We start from the raw sequence: 21,715 nt of genomic DNA, 5'->3' as shown, positions 1-21,715 counted from the left end.
CAATAGATGCAGATTTTATCCATATGATCTGGAGCTGTCCTATCGTTGCACAATATTGGAAAGAGGTGACTTCCTTATTAACATCCTTGGTACAAATTCCTGTTCCCCTTGAACCGCTGGTCTGTCTGTCTGGGATGAGGAGACATGGGATCAATATGTTGGCATTTTTCTGTGGGAGACGTTGTTTATGGCACGAAAGGTACTGGCTTTGCGGTGGATGGGAGGTTCATCTTCCTCTCTTGGGTCCTGGGTAAATTTAGTGAATTTGATCATCCCATATGAACGCACACTATATCAAAATAGAGGGTGCCCGGGTAAATTTGCAAAGATTTGGGAGAGGTGGAATTCCTCTTACCTTACTTTTTAGAGTGGAGATGTTGCATAATAAAGGATTAATTGTGTGGAAGTAGGCTGCGGAATAGTTTAGTTTAGGTTTATATGTTTATTTTTGTTTTTTTTGTAGACGTAGATACGGTTTAAAAGTTAGGCAGATCTCATTATTCAAGTAATAACACTAAACCATTGTGATTTAAATGACATTATATTTTGCTTTATTCTGTATACAACTGGTGCACATGTTTTGCTTTATACTTTCATATCGTATGAACATATATATATTTTGTATTATGTTTAACGTTATGTACCAGTATGTATATTGTATACCTGTTTATGACTTAATAAACGAATTAAAAAAAAAAAAAAAATATGAAAATCGCATATGAGTGAAGTGTTCATGTGATAACTACTGGAACCTGCAGAGCTGAATCCTGACGTTGCTCGCTTCTGAATTCTCACAACGAATGCATTGCACACTTTTAGGATTCTCTCTTGCCAGTGGATGGTCATGTCAGCACAAGTATGCTATTTGTATACTTCTGGTCACATTGTGACTAGACGTGCCCGGCCTCCCACAGTTCATTTTCATTGAGTGAGGACACGCATGTCTAGTCAGCACGTGACCACATGCATGTAAATCACCGGCATGAGAGAATCCTAACAGCGTTGCAGTGCACACTGAGAATTCAGAAGTCTGCAGTGACATAGAATGACTCCAGAATCATCGCAAATCTGCTTTATTGCTCCTAACATAAATAAAGACATGAGAATTAGTCAGTATCACAAATAACGTTTACATCCAGGTACCTTATAGATGACATTGTCTCTGGAGTCGTTCTGCTTCTTTTCTTCATCTTGTCCAGACCCCGTGATGAGTTTTCTCATCCACAGCTCATGTCTGCAGACTTCCATCTTCTCCTGTCTTCTGCAGAAAATCTCCACGTGATGCCCTTAAAGATAGAAGTGTCATTATAATGCTCCTGAATAAAAAATATCTGCCCTCATTAAGTCCCTGAATAAATTATTGCCCCTCACTATATTGTCTGCACAAAATTTGACCCCCCAACACTCCTTTCCATACTGGCCGCCCCTCTTCACACTTCCTCAAACTGTGTCCCCCCTATAGGGTCCAGTCTTTATATTGTACCCTCTCATCACACTCCCCTTCCTTGGTATACTGTCACCTCCTGGCTGTGCCCTTGCGCTTTCCCCTCATGCTACGTCCCCACTACTCACTTTTCTCCCCCCCCAAACTGTCTCCCCACACTATTCCCTTCCCTCCTCACACGGTCTCCTCTCACATCCCCCTGTTCACCATACTGTCTCCTCATATATTTACCCCCTCACTCTCTATACTGCCTGCTCACACATGCCCCCAACTTCACATACTGTTTGCACACATCCCATCACCCTCACTCCCCTTACTCTGTCCACATACATTTTTCCCATCGCTACTCAAACTGTGTCCGCATACATTCCCCCGTTTGCTCCCCATGCTGTCTGCACATATTGACACTCACCATGCTGTCTACACCCATCCCACCATAGTGTTTCCTCATGAATTCCCCCATTGTCTCATACAGTTTCCTCATACATGCCCCCCATACTGTTTCCCCATACATGCCCCCCCATAATGTATCATCATACATGCCCCCCATCTACCTCATACTGTTTCCTCATACATGCCATGTCCCCTTTGAGGACACAAAATGAAGAGCAAATCTCCCCATCCCCACTCCAAATCTCCCCACGCACATTAAATCTCTCTCTCCCCATGCACTTAATCTTTGTTGTCTTCAGCCCCACGGGAGCAATTGCCACCCATCTGCGTCTCTGCAGCGCCGGTGAGTGACGTCAGCAGCATGATCACATGACATGATCACACTGCTTGCGGTGCTCTGACCCGGTGATCAGAGCTTCAATTGTACTATTGAACACTGGGAGCCGGTGCGCTGCAGCTTCTCTGTGCCGGCTGTCAGCTTGAAAGCCTGATCAGAGAACTGCTGACTCCCAGTCTGGGGGTGGCAGAAGGCGATGAGATGGCACATGTGCCCTTTACAGCTGGAGATACTGCAAAAAAGGGACAGAAACTTATGTTCTCTGGATGAGTTGACGTTGCGCTGCAGAGAAACGAGATGTTGGCTTCACTTCAAGAATGGCAGACCCTTTGCTCCACTTGTATGGACAGATATAGGAACGGACGCATCTCTAACAGGATGAGGTACCCGCATTAAGGACAAGAGTCTGAGTGGGACAGGGTCTCCGAGAGAGAACTTCAGTAGTCCATCCTCAGAGAGCAGTTTAGGGAGTCCTTTCACTTTTATCTAACCTTGCAAGGGAAACCCAGTAAGGATCAGGTCCAACAATCAGATGACAGTAGCCTTTATAAACTACCAGGCACAAAAACCATACCACTTTCAGTGGAGGCGGTACCGATATTTATTTGGGCAGAAACCCGGCTGAAACAGTTGATGCCCTGTCCACATCTCCCCTTGATATGTACAGCTAAGTTGCGATCTAGCCCTTCTAGAGGAGTGGTCTTTGGACCTAAGCATTTTCCATGAAATTATAGAATTATGGGGGAGCTCTCAGATTGATTTGACTGGGGGAGCTCTCAGATTGACTTGACTGCTACCCAAGATAATACAAAGGTAGATCAATTTTTTTTTTCCCTCCACAAGAGCGACAGCCCTTGAGCACTGGACGCTCTATCATTACCAAGGAGGTTCCAGTTATCATATGTTTTTCTGCCTATACCTATGATTCCCAGAGTCTTGCAGAAGATCAAGAAAGAGCATGCCTTGATGATGAAAATATGCCCTTATTTGCCCAAGAAGGTACGGTGCACACCTCTGATGGTTGAGCAGTGGAATGTATTCGAGACTTGCCATCATCCCTCATCTGGTGACAAATTATGACTGATGTTGTCCTCACCTGGACTGCCCCTTCATCTCACTGCTTGGAGGTTGATCGCTCCTTTTTAGATAAGATCGAGCTACCAGAGGCAGTAGTCAACACCCTCCTCTGTTCCAGAGGTGCAAGCACCAAAAAAGAATCATAAAGGTTTTTTCTTTCTCACTTCATTGGGCGACACAGGTTACCATGGGTGTATGCTGCTGTCGCTAGGAGGCTGATACTATGCAAATAAGAAAAAGTTAGCTCCTCCCCAGCAGTATACACCTACCGACAGGCCCAAATTACCTCAGTTTTTGCTTAGTGTCTGAAGGAGGCGGACCTGGATCTAACACCAGATCTGCAGTATTTTATCTTTACAGGTTTTGTGTGTGTTATTAATCTTTTCACCTTTATTTTTCAGATACAGCTCGTCGGGTAACAGGGTGCAGAATGGTCACACTGTTTTCCCACATTTAAGCGACCAAGAGAGCAGTGTGGTGTCACCCACATCGCCTACTCTCGGACTCGCTGTCAGGACTTTGTCCCCTGTCCCCCATAAAGGTGTTTCAGGGCGACTCTCGGTGGCCAGTCCTTGCCTATTCCCCTCCTCACCCCTCTCCCCGGAGAGGGCTGAGAGGAAGACGGTGGTCACCGGTGGTGGCCTTCCCCCTTATTCTTAAGGGGTGACACCGTCATCTGTGCCGTCTGTACACGGTGCGGGAAGGAGGATTGTTTTCCCAGGACTCTCTTCCCCGAGGGCTCCTGATGTCATCCTCCGCTATGAGGAGGAGCCGGATTCAAGAGACAGGTAGTAGGCCTCCCCCGACCGCTAAACCCCTGCAGCACCCTCCAGTAAGCCACTGCAGCCCCTGCTTCTCCTCCATTCAGATTCAAATTCCGCGCCTTTTTCTTCACATAGCGCGCGCTGCCCGACATTTTTTCCTTACAACCCTCTTCCTCTGGGCTGATCTCCGGTTAGGCCACTCCCCCTCCGGCCCTTCCGGCATGCCTCCTGGCCGGCGTCAGCCAAATGGCGCCTTCCTTTCATTCTCCAGCGCCGGGCCCGTCCCCCTGCCTGTTCCTATGTCCCGTCTCTCTCTTTACTTTCATAGCACACTGGCCACACCCCCTCCAGCGGGCCAGCCTATCAGGACGCTGCTTTAGTTTTCTCCGGCCGGACACACACCCTTCTTTTTGGCGCTCTTGGCCTGTCTGGCCAATTACTAGAGGTGCCTAGGTTGTTAACCCCGCCCTCCGTCCTGCTCGTCTCGTGGCTCAGACTGCACAGCCTCCATCTTGTGCTCCTGCAGCGTTCTTCTCTCTGGGACCTCAGATACCAGCCTCCTCATCCGTGTTCCAGCGGGGGACTTGGTTACCTGCGCTGCTGCATCGCTGGGTGCCTGGTAGGCTCTTCTTTTCTTACCCTGACCGGCTGTTATCTCTCCTCAGCAGTATCACCTCCATAGCGTTCTGCTGCAGTATTCACTTAGACTCTACCTATGCCCAATTCTGCATGGGCCTCTGCCTATATCCCTACAGTAGTCCACTACGCTTGTGCCCGCTGTAAGAGAAAGTGGGCTTCAGGCCAGCCGTTCCCGCTCGTCCTGCAGTCCTTCCACCATGTCGGCGCCTCAGGACTCCTCAAAGGCTACGTGCAAACGCTGCAGATTCACCTGCGGCTTTTTCCGCACGGATCCGCAGGTAAAGTGACCTGCGGATTAGCCTGCGGTTTCACACCTCTACTATGTTAAAGGTGTGAAACTGCTGTGGAATCCGCCCAAACAATTGACATGCTGTGGTCTGTATACCGCAGCAAAACCGCGCGGAAAAAAACGCAGCGTGAGCACAGCGGTTTTGAAATGCCATTGGATAGCATGGTACTGTACCATGTCTGCAAAAACGCAGCAGAATCCAAAACGTGTGCACAGAGCCTAACACCCGGGATGAGAGCACCCCCCCACCTCCTTAGTGGGCCGTTGCCATGTCCCAGTCGGTTTCAGGTCTGACCGTTGCCATTTCTCAATCGGTTTCAGACCTCACCAAAATCTCACAGTCCCTGGTACATGTCCTGGAATGTATGCCACATCCCTCTGCTGCCACCAGTGCTCCGAACACCTCTTGTGGTGACTCGCACGCACCTGACCATGACCTTCCCAGGGACAGATCAGGAGAAAGGATTAGAAAGCTGACTCTGTCTAGCTCTTCCTCAGATTCGACAGCACCAAGGGTGCCCCTCTCTGCCCGTTCCCCCTCCTCGGAGGCGGATGTCGGGTCAGAGAGGCTACGTCTGTCAGAATCTGACTCTGACGCAGATCACACCTCTAGAACGCAGGACATGGTAGATAGCCTTATTTCGGCTATTGTACAAACGCTCGAAATTAAGGAGGAAAATGGATCAATCCGTTTCTTTCAAACGGGTAAAACGCCCTTCCAAGCTTTTTCCCAATTACAACAAGTTTGACATCACTACCTCTAGAAACTGGGAAAACCCCGGAAAACATTTCCCGGGAAGAAACATCTGGACATCCTTTACCCCTTTAGTCCTGACCTCGTTAGCAAATGGTCAGAATCTCCTAAGGTGGACCCACCGGTTTACACGTTTAGCATCTCAAACAGTCCTGTCCATTCCCGATGCGGCATCTCTCAAGGACACTACGGATAGACAGATTGAGGCCTTAGCCAAGACAGCCTTTGAGGCATCAGGCACTTCCTTTTGCCCTAACTTTGCCTCCTCATGGGTGTATGTGTAGGGTGTAAAGCAATATCTGCCTGAGCCAAGATACTCCGTTGAGGCATTGTGGCAGCAGCTCCCCCAGAGGAGCTAGCAGATTTAGCAGATCAAATTGCGCATGCTGGTAAATATTTGTGGAACGCCTCCCTGGATGCTGCGGCTTGCTCAGCAAGGGCTAACAGCAACATTATTGCTATTCTTTGGTTGAAGGCTTGGAACGCAGATCCGGCTTCCAAAAAATCTCTCACTGGCCTTCCTTTCCAGGGTGCCAGACTCTTTGGGGCCAAGCTAGACCAGATCATTTTGGATGCCACCGGAGGCAAAAGTACTTCTGCCCCAATCCAGGCCAAGACGCACCTTCAACTGAAAGGGCCCTCAGCCTTTTCGGCCCTTTCGGCCTTTCTCTTCCTCAGGCGGATCCTCTCAACAGGACTGTCAGTCCGCTCAGGGAGAAAGAAGAAAACCTTCCTTCAAACCTGCCCCTCGCTGGAGGTCTAGGAGCCGCCCCTCTAAGCCCTCCGGTTCTCGCGGCCACAGATTTTCCTCTAAATGACGGGTCATCCCCATCTGGGAATCTTTCCAGGGTGGGAGGCAGGCTTCTTCTTTTCAAGGAAACTTGGTTGGGGAGGGAGGTTGTTACATCAGGCTACAAAAATAGAATTTTCCTCGTCCCCAAAGGGACGTTTCTTCCTTTCTCGTCCACCAAAACAGCCCTCTCATGCCCCAGGGCTTTCCCAGGCTGTCTCGTCTCTCCTAAATTCAGGAGTGATCGTACCCGTTCCTTTGCACGAACGGTTTTCCGGGTTTTACTCAAACCTGTTCGTAGTCCCAAAAAAGGACGGCGCCCTTCGACCTATCTTGGACCTCAAGCAGTTGAATCGTCACCTCCGGGTTTGCCATTTTCGAATGGAGTCCTTGCGCTCAGTGATCGCCTCCATGGAGTCGGGGGAATATCTTTGCTCTGTGGACATTCAGGACGCTTACTTGCATGTTCATGTTTGTGTGCTGCATCAGAAGTTCCTCAGATTTGCTGTACAGGAGTGCCATTATCAGCTCACAGCTCTCCCATTCGGTCTGGCGTCCGCCCCCAGAGTCTTCACGAAGATCATGGTGGCGGTCATGGCCATCCTTCGTTCAAAGGGGATTCTTATAATCCCTTATCTCGACGATCTCCTGATCAAGGGTCCATCTCGCCGAGACTGCAATCACAGCCTCCAGATCACTCTGGACACGCTGCATCGCCTCGGCTGGATAGTCAACAAAGAGAAGTCTACCCTGATCCCAACTCAGCGTCTCGTATTTCTGGGCATGGAATTCGACACCAGCCAAGCTCGAGTTTTCCTTCCAAAGAAGAAAATTTCTTCCCTGCGACAGGAGATCAAAGCCCTAAAGCGCCCGGTCCCTCTTCCCATTCGGCTCTGCATGAGAGTCCTAGGGAAGATGATTGCTTCCTTCGAAGCAGTGCCGTATGCCCAGTTTCACTCCCGCCCTCTCCAGCTGACCCTCCTGTCTGCTTGGGACAAGACGACATCCTCCCTGGACCGCCCAGTGCTTCTGCCTCTCAAGGTGAGGCAATCCCTAACCTGGTGGATGTTTCCCACCTCGGTCCTACGCGGGAGATCCTTCCTTCCCGTTCGATGGCAGGTCATCACCACCGATGCCAGTCTCCTGGGTTGGGGAGCGGTTTTTCTCCACCTCACAGCGCAGGGACGCTCAGGAAGCTCTCTTACCAATCAATCTCTTGGAGATCAGGGCAATCTTTCTTGCCCTTATCCGCTGGCAGCCCATCCTCACGGGGAAACCGGTCCGCATCCAGTCGGACAACGCCACGGCCGTGATGTACATAAACCACCAAGGCGGAACTCGCAGCAAGCAGATCATGCTGGAGGTGGCAAAGATTCTGCGTTGGGCGGAAAGCCATGTTCCCGTCATATCAGCCGTACACGTTCCAGGTGAGTTCTTACGGTTGAGTTTCTTATAGTAGCTCCTTATACTGCTTTAGCACCAACTGAAGTAATTTGGGCCTGTTGGTAGGTGTATACTGCTGGGGAGGAGCTAACTTTTTCTTATTTGCATAGTGTCAGCCTCCTAGCGACAGCAGCATACACCCATGGTAACCTGTGTCCCCCCAATGGAGGCTCCAAGAAAGAGATTTTACGGTAAGTACCAAAAATCCCCCTTTTCAGCTTGGTGTATATCAAGAACCAGGTTTCCTCTCATTCTCTTACCTTGCGGAACATCTTGGACGTCCTGCAAGACGGTTTTGACAGGAATCGTGAAGCCTAATACTATCAAAGTCCAGATATTTGCCCTGTCAGCAGTACTGAGGAAAAGTTTGTCACAGTATCGACTAATCCAGAGATTTATAGAAGCGGTCCAAAGAATCTGACCTACTATTACAGATCCAGTTCCCATATGGGACCTAGGACGGGTCTTGAAGCAACTTAATAAGGCTCCATTTGAACCTCTGGAGTTGGTGGAAATAAGTGTATTATCCTTCAAGACCTGGTTTCTTGTGGCTGTGACGTCTGCAAGGAGAGTAGTAAGCAAGATGCAGGCTCTTGCTTCCAGAGAGCCTTATCTTCTATTTCTACAGGATCAAGTCCTGTTAAGAACACTTTCATCTTTTACCTCTAAAGTGCCTTTCTTCTCGAATATAAACCCATAAATAGAGCTGCCAGTTTTTTTTTTTTATCTGGATCCCTCTTCCATTGAAGAGAGAATCCTGCATTTCCTGGACGTTGGCGGGGCTCTAAAGGCATATGTGATCTGCACAAAACCGTACAGGAAGTCGGAAACATCTCTTCTTTGCCTTCTGACCCCTGTTCTTGAGAAGGAATCAAAAGTCTCCTTATCCAGATGTTTGAGACAGAAAATTACTATTTGCTATGAGCAAGCAGGCGGTCAAGCTTCACAGGCAATGAAAGCCCACTCAACTAGGGAAATGTCCACACCATGGGCAGAAAGAAGCTGCATACCTATTGAACAGATGTGCAGCACAGCCTCATGGCGTTTGGGCCTTACCTTCGTCTGAAATTATGGACTTGACATTCAAGGTTCTGGAGAGTCGGCCTTTGTCGCAGTGGTTCTACTGTCCCCGGTTAACAGTATGCCCCCAAAGGATGGTTAATTGCAATATCCCCACTGATGCTGCTGTAGGACGACAAGGAAAGTGTAATTTCTTACTGTAAATTCTCTTTTCTTTAGGCCTGTTTCACATTTCCGTTTGTTGCCATCAGTCAAAATCCGCCATTTTGCAAAAAAAAAACGGATACGCCGTTTTTTTGACGGATCTGTTTTTTTTCCCATTGACTAGTATTAGCGTCGGATTTTGACGGATGGTCAACCTTTCGGTCCGTTTTTTGACGGATCCGCCATAATTTTGACATCCGCTGTGTTGAGTGGACGGACAATGAAATGTTTTTTGTCAGCGTCAAAACAGCGGATAGCAACAGATCCTCCGCTATCCGCCATTTGTTATAATGGGCGGCGGATCCGTTGCCAACCGTTATTTGACGGAATTCAGCAACGGATCCGCTTTTTTATACTGAGCATGCCCGGAAGAATCTCCTTGCCAGAAATTTAACCCCAAATTCCTTTCTGTCGGAAAATTCTCTCTCTCTCTCTCTCTCTTTGCATCCGTTTGTGTAAAAAGGCTGACGGATCCTTTTTTTCACACTCGGGCGGATTGGGACTGACGTCAAAAAACTGAAATGTTAAACAGGCCTTAGTCTGAAGCAGCAGCATGAACCTTCCCAACCAGTAAGGTGCCTTTTCGGTAGTTTATCTAGGCCTAAGGCCTCTTCATTTATATGGAATAACTACACAAGGGTAGGAGGGGAACTAGCATGTATATATACATGGAAGACGATTTAAACTACTGGTTATTGCTATCACCTGGCCTTTGTTCCAGGAGGATAAAATCCCCTTTGATGCTGCTGTTTCGAGCTACAGCAAAAATAATTTATAGTAAGAAATTATACTTTCCCAACACGTTATCTCTATAATTGTACTCGCCTGGAAATGTCTGGTCATTTTTATGCATAAATGGAATAAAACAAAACAAGAAAAAAAAACATTTAAAACAAAATGTAAGGAAATCCACTTTGTTTTTCTTCAAAGATACATAAAAAAAGGGTGGGTGGGGTTAAGCAGGTACAAATGCGTGATTGTCTTCTGCTTGCCTTGGAACCAACTCCTCCCTGATCTCCACTGGGCCGTACCGATTTGAGCGCTGCCAGCACATGACCATAGGTAGATGCACTTCATGGGCTTAACAAAGCTTATAGTCAGTCACTGCTGCCTGTATTGTGTATACATGAGCATAATCAATAGATATAATAACCAACAGTCACTATCCCATACTAATCAAGCTGTTTTTTAAGATTCTTTTACACTTGCTTTGTTAGGGGTTGTCTTTGATTTTATATGTACGTTTTGGTCCCATCTACTGTATATATTGTATATAACCTCTTCTCGACATATGGCGCACTGTTACATCTTATGTCGAATCCCTGTCTCTGATGCAGTGGGAGAAAAAACTAAACCGGAAAACTGCTTGGTGGGAACAGGGTTAAACAACAATAGTAACTCTGTTCTGCATGTCTCTCCTGAAAACGGCTGTATTTTGAGATTTTAATTACAGTAAATGCCCCTTGTTTTTCATCATATTGACTTCCACCTGGGATCTATTTGCGACATCATGCGTACGGTCCTGCACTGCTGAATCGACATGTAAGTAAGGTTTTCGACACAGTTCTTCCTAATACAATATATAATTCATGAGTTTTTCCTTAGCACTGATAAGAGTTGTCATCCTGTATTATGATGTGTTATCTCCTTTTCTCATTTTATTGCTCTTGTGTTGTCTTTTTTTATTATACTGTTCCAGAGCCTGCTACATGAAATTACCAGCCCAGGCCGTGCCATGTACATTGCCTTACTTGAAGCCTGTGGCGGTAAATAATTTTGCAGACGTTTATTCAGGCTTTTTCTTTGTTTTTCACAAGTAAAAAGTTTTTATGTTTTCTTATAGAATCAATGGTCAATTGAAGCCATTAAGAGTTTCCAAAGGCAGTGTGCACGTGGCCCGCTGGTTGGCGTGGTAGTACAGTATGTGTTAGACCAGTTGTGCCTGTTGCTTTGCGACACCTCAACTGATAAGGACATTTTCCTGAATGAAGATTTGGTGGATAAAGGACTTGCGAGCCCAACCCAAGAGCCTGTGTTTTACAAGGCAAGTGAGAGGTTACTTGTAAGTAAATATATCATACCTGCCGACATATTTAAAGACCTGGCATTGCACTATATAAAGCTTACCCTTTTTCTAAATAAAGGTATTTAGTAAAATTTGTAATATTTAAATGTGTATTTTTATTACATTTCTCTGAGAACCCATTTAAGCTTTTTAAAGCGAACCTGTCAGCAGTTTTGGCCGCTATAAGATGCGGCCACTGCCTTTCAAAAGCCTTATCTGCAGAATTCTGTAATGCTGTAGATAAGCCCCCGATCCGACTTGAAAGATAAGATAAAAATAACTTTTATTATACTCACCCGGGGGGTCGGTCCGATGGGCGTCGCAGGTTCGGGTCCGGCGCCTCCCATCTTGCAATGCCGCCCTCCTGCTTGCTTCATGGCTGCCCGGAATTGCACTCCTGCGCAGGCGTACTTCTCTGCCCTGTTGAGGGCAGAGTAAAGTACTGCAGTGCGCAGGCGCTGGGGCTCTCTGACTTTCCCAGCGCCTGCGCACTGAAGTACTTTGGTCTTCACTCAAGGGCAGGTAAGTTCCCCTGTGCAGGAACATGATGCAGACGAGTGATGAAGCAACAGGAGGATGGCATCGCAAGAAGATGGGAGGTTGTCGGACCCAGGGACCTGTGACACCCAGCGCACCGGACCGGGTGAGTATAATAAAACTTATTTTTCTTATCTTTCAGGTCGGACCGGGGGCTGATCTACAGCATTATAGAATGTTGTAGATTAGCCCTGAAAGGCAGTGACTGCATCTTATAGCGGCCAAAACAGCTTGCAGTTGCACTTTAAATACAATATCCTTCAAGATACTTTGACATGGATGTAATTTATCAATGTGTCAACCGGAAAGCTGGCCAAGCACAGTAAGCATAAAGTCACTTGAACCTACCAGTTTGTTAGAATTTGCCTATTGTCTACAGGGGTTCACGACTGATCTCAGATGGCAAGGAGGGAAAAAACCCTGAATATTTCGGATCTTGACATTGTCATTCCTTTGTTCCCCAAATAAATACAATAGGCTGCTGCAAAAGAGATCCTTCTATGCCTTGAATTTTACCTGCTTCCGGTTTGATGATGCCCCATTTTGAGAAACCCTAGTACATGCTGGGATAGTCAAATGAGACGCCCTAAGGGGAGGAAAGGCCGCAGTCACTGTCACCACTCTGAAACTAAGAGTCATCATTGACCTCGCGTTTCAGGGACTGTGCTAGTCCCTGCTCTACTGGACATGCATCGGTTATCGATTCTAATGCATGCTCAGTAGGATCTTATCACTGTGCAATATTATTCTCATTGCACAGAAAATGTGCGCTCTGTCACCGGCTCTAATGGGAAGTGACGAACCGACAAGAGTGCACTGTCAGTACACATTGTAAAGCGAGACCTCTGCTACCAGAAACCAGCCTGGCCCCTGCAAGTGACATCACTGATGACACTTCACTCCTGGGTGGGGCAGACGCAACAGTGACCATAGCCTCTGCCCCTGATGATGGCTCGTTTGAGTATCCCAGCATGCACTGGAATTGTCAAACAGGAAGTAGGTTTAAAAAATAACATTCCCGCACTACTCTGCTTATTTAGGGACGACTTTTTAATTAAAGTATATTAGGAAAGAGGTTAGAAAATGGCAGTAGATAGACATTTAGGATTAAAATAAATGCTGGTTTCGAACCACCCCTTTTAAAGTTATTACATGCGTACATAAGTGACCCTTTCAGAAACCAAATATTTTTCCTTTTTTGCGCCTTCTTTTCCTTTTTTTTTTTTTCTTTTTTTCCTTCCCATTTGACATTGCTGTATGTATGTTTTCCTGGGGACTTTTCTTTTTGCTGGATGAGTTGTAGTTTTTGAATTACGCCATTCATTTTACCATTCAATTTAGTGAAAAACAAGGAAAAAATGAGTAAAAATAATGAAAAGAGAATCTGAAATGCCAACATTGTGTTTTTTTTTCTTGTGTGTGATGGTGTTGTTTTTACAGCATTCATTGTGCAGTCAAATGACCGGGAAACATGATTCTCGAGGTTCGTACGATTACGGCAATACAAGACTTATGTTTTGGGCATGCAGCTTACGCCAAGCTATACATGGTGCTATTCTACTTAGTACTTATAAGCTATGCGTAACTCGGCTGTCTGACATCTTATGCTATACATTGCCATGAACGTTTCCATGTATGTTTTATGTTATACTATACTGACATAACTGTGGTAGAGTGCCATCTATTGGTCATTTTTCTGTATTTCACCCCTCTTCATATCTTCTATTGATTATTTGAATCTAGCATATAAAACATACAATATAAAGATTTGAAGGAAGCTGTGAATTATCAGTGGCAGTACAGTTTTATGTGTAAAGGATCGCTACAGGGTGATTATAAAAGATTCATCGGGTATTGCATTCATATTACTGCAAAGATATAAATGTCACCCGTTTGTAGTAACCTATTGAAAGGTCATATCTCGGAGTTCGCGCTTGCAGACTTGCTTGTGACTCATCAGGTGGAAAGACAATGCAGATACCGGGAGGTTGACTATGCAACAGAAAGCGTTTTGTGTTTTAGTATGAGAAGTGTAAATCTTACCGTCCAGCGAGCGTTCTGAAGACTGTATGAAAGTGACCCACCTTGTCACCAGAGCATTCTGCAGCGGTATGGAAAATTTAAGGACACAGGATGTTTGTGTAAACGTAAAATCCCCGGATGACCAAATGTTACAGGCGAAGCAGTGGAGAGGGCTCGAGAGACCTTTGCACGTATCCCACAAAAATCAACAAGTTGCGCAAGCCGTGAACTTGGCATTCCTCAGCCGACTGTTTGGAAGTTTCTGCACCAGACACCATATCGCTTACAGCTATTGTACTGCCAGCCGACCTCAACATCCCATATGGATTCTGTGCACTCTTTCAGGCAGCATTGAAAGATGATGAATTTGCTTCCCAGCAGTGTTCAGTGACGAAGCAACCTTCCACGTAAGCAGGAATGTGAAGCGTCACGATGTCCGAATATAGGGCAACAAACCATCCCAATGCCACTGTGTAAATCAAAAGAGTTTCTCCAAAGTTAAATATTTTCTGTGCAATCTTGTCTACAGGCCATTTTTTTTCATGGAAATGACTGCGACTGGTACATCATACCTCGGTATGTTACAGGTATGGTTGTTTCTGCAACTGACAACTGATTCCAGAAACTTAATTTCCAACAAGATGGCGCTCCACCCCACTGGCATTCAGAAGTGCGTCGCTCCCTCAACGTGAAACTTCCAACTGTGGCTTGGGTGCTGTACTGGTGTTGACTTGTCACTCTTCAGATGCCCCACCCCCCTCCACCCCCCCAGTTCTCCTGATCTGATAGTGTGTATCAGATTGGGGGTATGTCAAAGACAATGTTTACTTGCTGTCTTTGCCACCAACACTGGATGAGCTCCGGGACCGCGTTACTGCTACTCTAAAGGCCCGTCTCACATAACGAGATCGTTAGTGAGATTGCTGAAACGTCACAGGTTTTGTTATGCAACAGCGACCTCACCAGCGGCGACCGGCCCCCTCTGCTGGATATCGCTGATCATGCTCGAATGTCCTAGGCCATTTTTTGATCGCTGGCGTCCCGCTGGCCAGCATGCATCGCTGTTTGACGCCGGCGACCGACCTCGTTGGCGACTCAGAACTCGGGGACGCAGGCGTGAGTCATCAGAATAGCTGCTGTGTGACAAGGTCCCAATGAACGCCGAGGTCGTTATACGGATCGCCGGATCGTTGCTGCGTCGTTGAGTAGATCTGCCTGTTTGACAGCTTACTAGCGACCATGTAGCGACACACCAGCGATCTTTACCAGGTCATATCGTTGTCGGGAGCGCTGGAGCGTCACTCTGTGAAACAGGACCCTAATGACCATCGATGGGGACATGCTGCAGTGTGTTTGAGTCAAACTGGATTACCGCATAGATGTGTGACAAAAGGAGGAGACATGGGACATTTGTAAACATTATGTGCTAAACTTCGTTGTCATTTGCCATTCACTGCCTCCCAATCGCCTCCAAGACTTCTCCAGAATATCCCCCATCCTCTGGAATTCTGTGCCCCAAAACGTCCAGTTATCCACGATATTTGGATACTTCAGGCGGAACCTGAAAACCCATCTATTCAGGAAAGCTAGCAACCTGCAATGCCCCACTGCCACCTCAACACCACCGAAGCTGCAGCAACCCGTCCGACCTACTGTCTCCTTCCCCATAATCCTGTAGAATGTAAGCCCGCAAGGGCAGGGTCTTCTCCCCTCTGTACCAGTCTGTCACTGTTACTTTGTCTACTGTAAGTGATATCTGTATTTTGATGTAACCCCTTCTCATGTACAACGCCATGGAATCAATGGTGCTATATAAATAACTAGTGTGCATGTATTACATTTTGACATATGCCTCTTTGAGACCCAATCAATCTTCTAATTACAATACATGACTCATAAGTGCTGAATTAATACCTGAGATGTTACTTTTTCTTCCTTTTACAGATGCATAATCCATTTGTGCACTACCTAAATCAGTCTTCGTATGTAGCACAAGAAGTATCCCAAGAAACGTCAGAGCGGAGTGAAAGCAGAAGAGCAGATCCCCTCGAGATCCCCCAGAAAGAACCTGTATTACAGACTACAGTATGTGTCACATAACACAATTAGATGTTAATCACATTATTTTTTTGTGTGTCTTATTCATGCCACTTTTTTTTTCTCCCTGCTACATTTTGCATGTACAGTACAAAGCTTGGTGACTGCTTCCATATTTTATTATTTTTGGGCTATTACTATTTCTTATTTAACCTATCCATTCATGAGCTGTAAAGGAAGCCAATAATGAAGAATTCTGCATTTCTTTTGTAAGCCGAAATAGTGAGTCGACAAATCTGTCAAATTAACAGGAATTCAAAGGTCAAGAAGCTTCATTTTATTGAGAAGTTTCCAAAATGCAAGAAAACGTGAACTATTAAAGCCATAAGATCAGAAGGACCTCATGTTTCCAGTGATGATTACCACTGTTCCTGATCATCATAAAACCACTGATCCTGGGAGGCAAAGCACTGTCTGTATACGGTCCATATGGAGCCACTGATGAGATTAACAAGCAGAAACACACAGGCCCCAGCAGTGCCTCCATGTGTTACTGCAGTGATCTTCCTCCACTTGCAGTGCAACACTGGCATTCCCAGACAAGACCAAAAAAAGATAATGTCTGAATGAATAGGAAAGGAATTAAAATGTCCATTGCTAAACTGTAGATTCAGACTAACGCTTAGTCGCACTGGTAACAATAGTAATGAACTAGTTTAAAGGGAACCTGTCAGCAGAAATATCAATGTTAAACTAAAGGCATGGGCAGAGTGGCGCTGTCATACTGTTTTAATACATACCTTTTAGTGTAAAAATCTGCAGCCTGGTCAATCTGCACATGCGCCGGCACCAGCTGAATCTGCTAGAGCGCCGCCCACAGGTAGGACGGCGCCAGCTCGAAATGTAACCCGTTCACCACCTCAGGTTTTTGCTTTTCCATTTTTTTTTGCTCCCCTTCTTCCCACAGCCGTAACTTTTATTTTTTTTGTCAATATGGCCATGTGAGGGCTTGATGTTTTGTGGGACGAGTTGTACTTTTGAATGACACCATTGGTTTTACCAAATAGCTTACTAGAAAGCGGACATAAATTCAAAGTGTGAAGCAATTGAAAAAAATCCACAATTATATTTTTTTAAACCAAATCCTAAAACTGACCTGCCATTAACATATTTATTAATGACCTTGTAGGGGGCATAGAGAGTAGAATTTCAATATTTGCAGATGACACTAAACTCTGCAGGGTAATCAATTCAGAGGAGGACAATTTTATATTACAGGAGGATTTATGTAAACTAGAAGCTTGGGCTGATAAATGGCAAATGAGCTTTAATGGGGATAAATGTAAGGTAATGCACTTGGGTAGAACGAACAAGATGTATAATTATGTGCTTAATTGTAAAACACTGGGACGTGGATTCTTTACAATAAGTCGTCATTTTCGTGATCTGGGGTTGGGTGAGGGCTTATTTTTTGCGTACTAAGCTGTCGTTTTTATTTATGCCATTTTGGTGTAGCTACAATCGCCCGTTATTGAATTTTAATGCAATGTTGTGGCGACCAAAAAAAAGCAAAAAATATATCATTTCTGTCGTTTTTTTGATTTATTTATTTATTTTTTTGTTCCACTGTTTACCATTCGGATCAAATATTTTTATGTATCGATAGTTCTAGCGATTTTGAACATAATGATACTTAATGTGTATTTTTAACTTATTTTTTTTAATTGCTATATTTTGAATGGGGGTGATTTAAGCATTTATATTATTTTTTTAACATTTTTTTTTAAGAAAAACTTTTTTTTTTTTTTTTTACTTTTTAGTAGCTTCAATAGTCTCCATGGGAGACTAGAAGCTGCGATCCTCAGATTGCTTGTCCTACACACAGCAGGGCTTCAGCCCTGCTCTGTGTAGCAGAAATGCTCACTTGCTATGAGCACTCGCCACTGGGAGGTGCTCATAACTATCTGGCGATGACAACCATAGGGGTTTCCTGCAGACCCCGGGTTGTCATGCCAACCCACCGGCGACCCACGGTCATGTGACACGAGCGCCGGTGGGCAGGGTTTGTGGCACATATCTGGAGCTATAATGTTAAATGTCGCTGTCAAAGATTGACAGCAGCATTTAACATGTTAACAGCCGCTGTTGGATCATGATTCCACTCGCGGCTGTTAGGGGCACATGTCAGATGATGAATACAACGGCGGGGCCGTGGCTGAGCCCTCTGAACCAAATACCATACCCACAGTCCCACCCCGAAGCACTGAGGAAACTGAAATGTATCATGATTTAATGAACACCAGGCTGCGGCTTTTTACACTAAAGGTATGTATTAAATCAGGATGACAGCGCTGTTCTGACCATACATTTAGTTTAACATGGATATTCCTGCTGACAGTTTCTCTTTAACAGACTGACTGAAAAGCGTGAAGTTGCCTCTCCATGTAAATGACACCAAAATGAATGTAATATGTGACTTGACTTTACAGGAATATATTTTCCTGGAGTCCTAGCTAATTTATCCTGGAAGGGGCAAATTCTAAAAATCCAGATAAAAATTGACATATCTGTTCAGTGTTACATGTTCTTGAGTATTAGAGACTGGGAAATTATTTCACCCTAGTCCAGTGGCCCACGTCAGTCGTCCGTGGTTGTCGATCGGTGGTCCTCATCTTTGGTGCCTCTTCTGATTTGAAGCCCTTATGCAGTGTCATTTTTTCAGCTTGATGTTGCTCCAGGTCTACAAATTATAAGTGGCAGTATGGATTCCGGCAACTAGGAGGCTGTTCGCAGGGCTCACATCCAGCTCCTGTGGCCATCATATACTAATGTGGCACTGGACCACTGTGCTGCAAATATATTCACTCATCTCTGCTGTATATGTGTGATTATATGTGCATGTATAATATATCATGCTTAGAAACCTATAATCCAAACTAATACCCACAATTAAAGTAAAAAAAAAGGGGGGGACAGAGTATAACGTGCAAAAACTAATGGAAATCAAAAAAGGAAATGCACTACTCGAAAATTAATCACTGAGTACAAAGCTTTATTGAAATTAGTCAGAATATTTAACCCCTTCGTGACCGGGCCAATTTTTTAAATTCTGACCAATATCACTTTATGTGGTCATAACTCTGGAATGCTTCAACAAATCCCAGTGATTTTGATACTGTTTTTTTGCGGCACATTATAATTTATGATAATAGTAAATTTAGATTGATATGTTTTGTGTTTATTTATAAAAGTATCAGAAACTTGACAAAAATGTAAAAAAAATTGCAGTTTTCAAACTTTGAATGACTATCCCTTTAATCCAGATAGTCATACCACAGAAAAACATGAATAAACCACATTTCCCACATGTCGGCTTTACATCAGCACCATTTTTTAAACTGTAATTTATTTTGTTAGCATTTTAGGAGGTTTAAAAATGTAGCAGCAATTTTTCATGTTTTCAAGGAAATTTACAAAATTTATTTTTTTGAGGGACCTATCCAGGTTTGAAGTGACTTTAGGGGTCCTATATATTGGAAAACCCCAAACGTGATACCATTTTAAAAACAGCACCCCCTGACATATTGAAAACCGCTGTGAGGTAGTTTATTAACCCTTCAGGTGATTTTTAGGAATTAATGCAAAGTGGTATAGCCGGAATGAAAAAGTGTTTGTTTACCACCTAAATGTTGCTAACTTCTGAACTGACCGCTATAGCCGAGAGACTCTAAGGCCGCTATTTGGCCATGAACAGCTATGGCAAACATCAGGACCACACAATCATGATCTCGGTGTGTCAATTAGATTAAAGTGCAAGCCCCCACAATCTTTTAACCATTTATTTGATGTAGTCACTTTTGACAGCAGCAACTAAGGGGTTAAACAGATATGGACGGTGTCAACACCGATAATTTGTGATACGGCAAGTTGTCAGATATAGTGGACAGCCGAAAACTGCTGGATTGTCACCTTTATGGGGATGATATTCTCTTATATCTCAGGTCAGTATATATACGTATTGCGGTCTTGAAGAGGTTAAAATTACAAGGATGGCAGTGGTAAACCGACAGGCAGATGGATGGGTAACCATTAAATAAGAAACAATGGGACAGCATATAACATACCAAAGTGCTTGGACAAAGTGCATAGTGCATAATATGAGAGACTGCAGTATACAATTATAATCAAAAGGAAAGGACACAATGTCCATGTGCATTCATAATGGAACTGGAGTCACACTAAGGTAACAAGTAACGCCCAAGCAGCCCAATGTAAAGAGTAAATAGCCTAGAGTAATACCTGATGGAACCGCGTCTCTGCCATCTCTGGGGTGGGCAGAGACGCGGTTCCATCAGGTATTACTCTAGGCTATTTACTCTTTACATTGGGCTGCTTGGGCGTTACTTGTTACCTTAGTGTGACTCCAGTTCCATTATGAATGCACATGGACATTGTGTCCTTTCCTTTTGATTATAATTGTATACTGCAGTCTCTCATATTATGCACTATGAACTTTGTCCAAGCACTTTGATATGCTATATACTGTCCCATTGTTTTTTATTTGGTTACCCATCCATCTACCTGTCGGTTTACCACTGCCATCCTTGTAATTTTAAATATTCTGTCTAATTTCAATAAAGTTTTGTACTCAATTTATTAATTTTCATGTAGTGCATTTCCTTTTGATTTCCAACATATCACGCTTGCCTATCTGTTGTGTAAGCATCATCTTCCCTAAGAACATGTGGTAGGAAGATTAACTCATAGATAGGAGAGAAGGTGAGTGTTTTCTTATGGTCAGCCTTAGATAAAAGAAAAATTAGATATTCCCTTATATATACACATATAGGTAAGAGAAGAGGATGACCCTGATTTACCTTACTTGGAAGCCTTTCCTATTGGTGAAGAAGATCAATGGGATGAAAAGTGGTCTTTCTCTGGGAGCACGGCATTTCTTAATGATGCCTTGAGACCAACTCCACAGATAGTAGGTAATCAGGAGGAGAAGCCCAGACTAGAGGTTAGTATTCACAAATGTGATGATCTATGGGCACGTTGGGGTATGTGAACTGTGCATTCAGCTGATTTTTTTTTTTTTCTCTTTTAAAAGGAAAAAATTGAGCTGAAAAAAATAAATGATGAAGATCCTCTGTCTCGAAAAATAGAGGAATTTTATATATCTCTAATTGAGTCTAAAACCACATTAGAAAAGTCTCCAAATCTTCAGTCTCCACCAAGGAAATGTCAAGAGTTTGAGAAGACCGCGCAGCCTGCTGAAACTTTTCATGGTAAAAAGCTGATGACTGGGAGATGAATGCCTTTTATATTTATTCATATCTATATTCTATTGCTTTTTGCTTTACTGTAATTTTGGATGCTCATTTCCACAAGGATTCACTATCTAAGGCAACAATATAATTTAAGACACTGGAACCAGCAACTTTTGTGTGCACGCTGTGTACTGTATAGGTTATTGTGTAAAAGATGCAAAATAGCAGAACAATGTGTTTTTAATTTTATTTTTTTAAGTACCGTATATACTTGTGTATAAGCCGACCCCCCCATAATTTTGCTACAAAAGACTGGAAAAAATATTGACTCGTGTATAAGCCTAGGGTGGAAAATGCAGCAGCTACTGGTAAATTTTAAAAATAAAAATAGATGCCAATAAAAGTAAAATTAATTGAGACCTCAGTGGGTTAAATGTTTTTGAATATCCATATTGAATCAGGTCCCCATATAATGCTCCATACAGTTCATGATGGCCCCATAAGATGCTCCATACAAAATACACCCCATATATAATGCTCCATAAAGGTTAATAATGACCCTATAAGATGCGCCATAGAATATGCCCCCATAAGATGCTCCATAGAATATGCCCCCATAAGATGCTCCAT

General features: G+C 44.3%; 1 protein-coding gene across 2 annotated transcripts in view; it reads left to right on the top strand.

Moving 5' to 3' along the window:
- Positions 1–21,715, top strand: part of TDRD5 (tudor domain containing 5) — a 124,509-nt gene that overhangs the window by 92,113 nt on the left and 10,681 nt on the right. For both annotated transcript variants that reach the window (XM_073571376.1, XM_073571375.1), the window contains 5 exons: positions 10,854–10,920; positions 10,998–11,198; positions 15,723–15,863; positions 20,665–20,835; positions 20,926–21,103. In XM_073571376.1, coding sequence (XP_073427477.1) covers positions 10,854–10,920; positions 10,998–11,198; positions 15,723–15,863; positions 20,665–20,835; positions 20,926–21,103 — 758 coding nt within the window. The remainder of the gene's footprint in view (positions 1–10,853; positions 10,921–10,997; positions 11,199–15,722; positions 15,864–20,664; positions 20,836–20,925; positions 21,104–21,715) is intronic.

This window comes from Dendrobates tinctorius, unplaced genomic scaffold, assembly GCF_039654945.1.
Source record: "Dendrobates tinctorius isolate UK_male_01 unplaced genomic scaffold, ASM3965494v1 ptg000029l, whole genome shotgun sequence".
NCBI classification, from domain to species: domain Eukaryota; kingdom Metazoa; phylum Chordata; class Amphibia; order Anura; family Dendrobatidae; genus Dendrobates; species Dendrobates tinctorius.
Note: the sequence above shows the minus strand (reverse complement) of the source record. Positions and strands in the feature narration are given on the sequence as shown.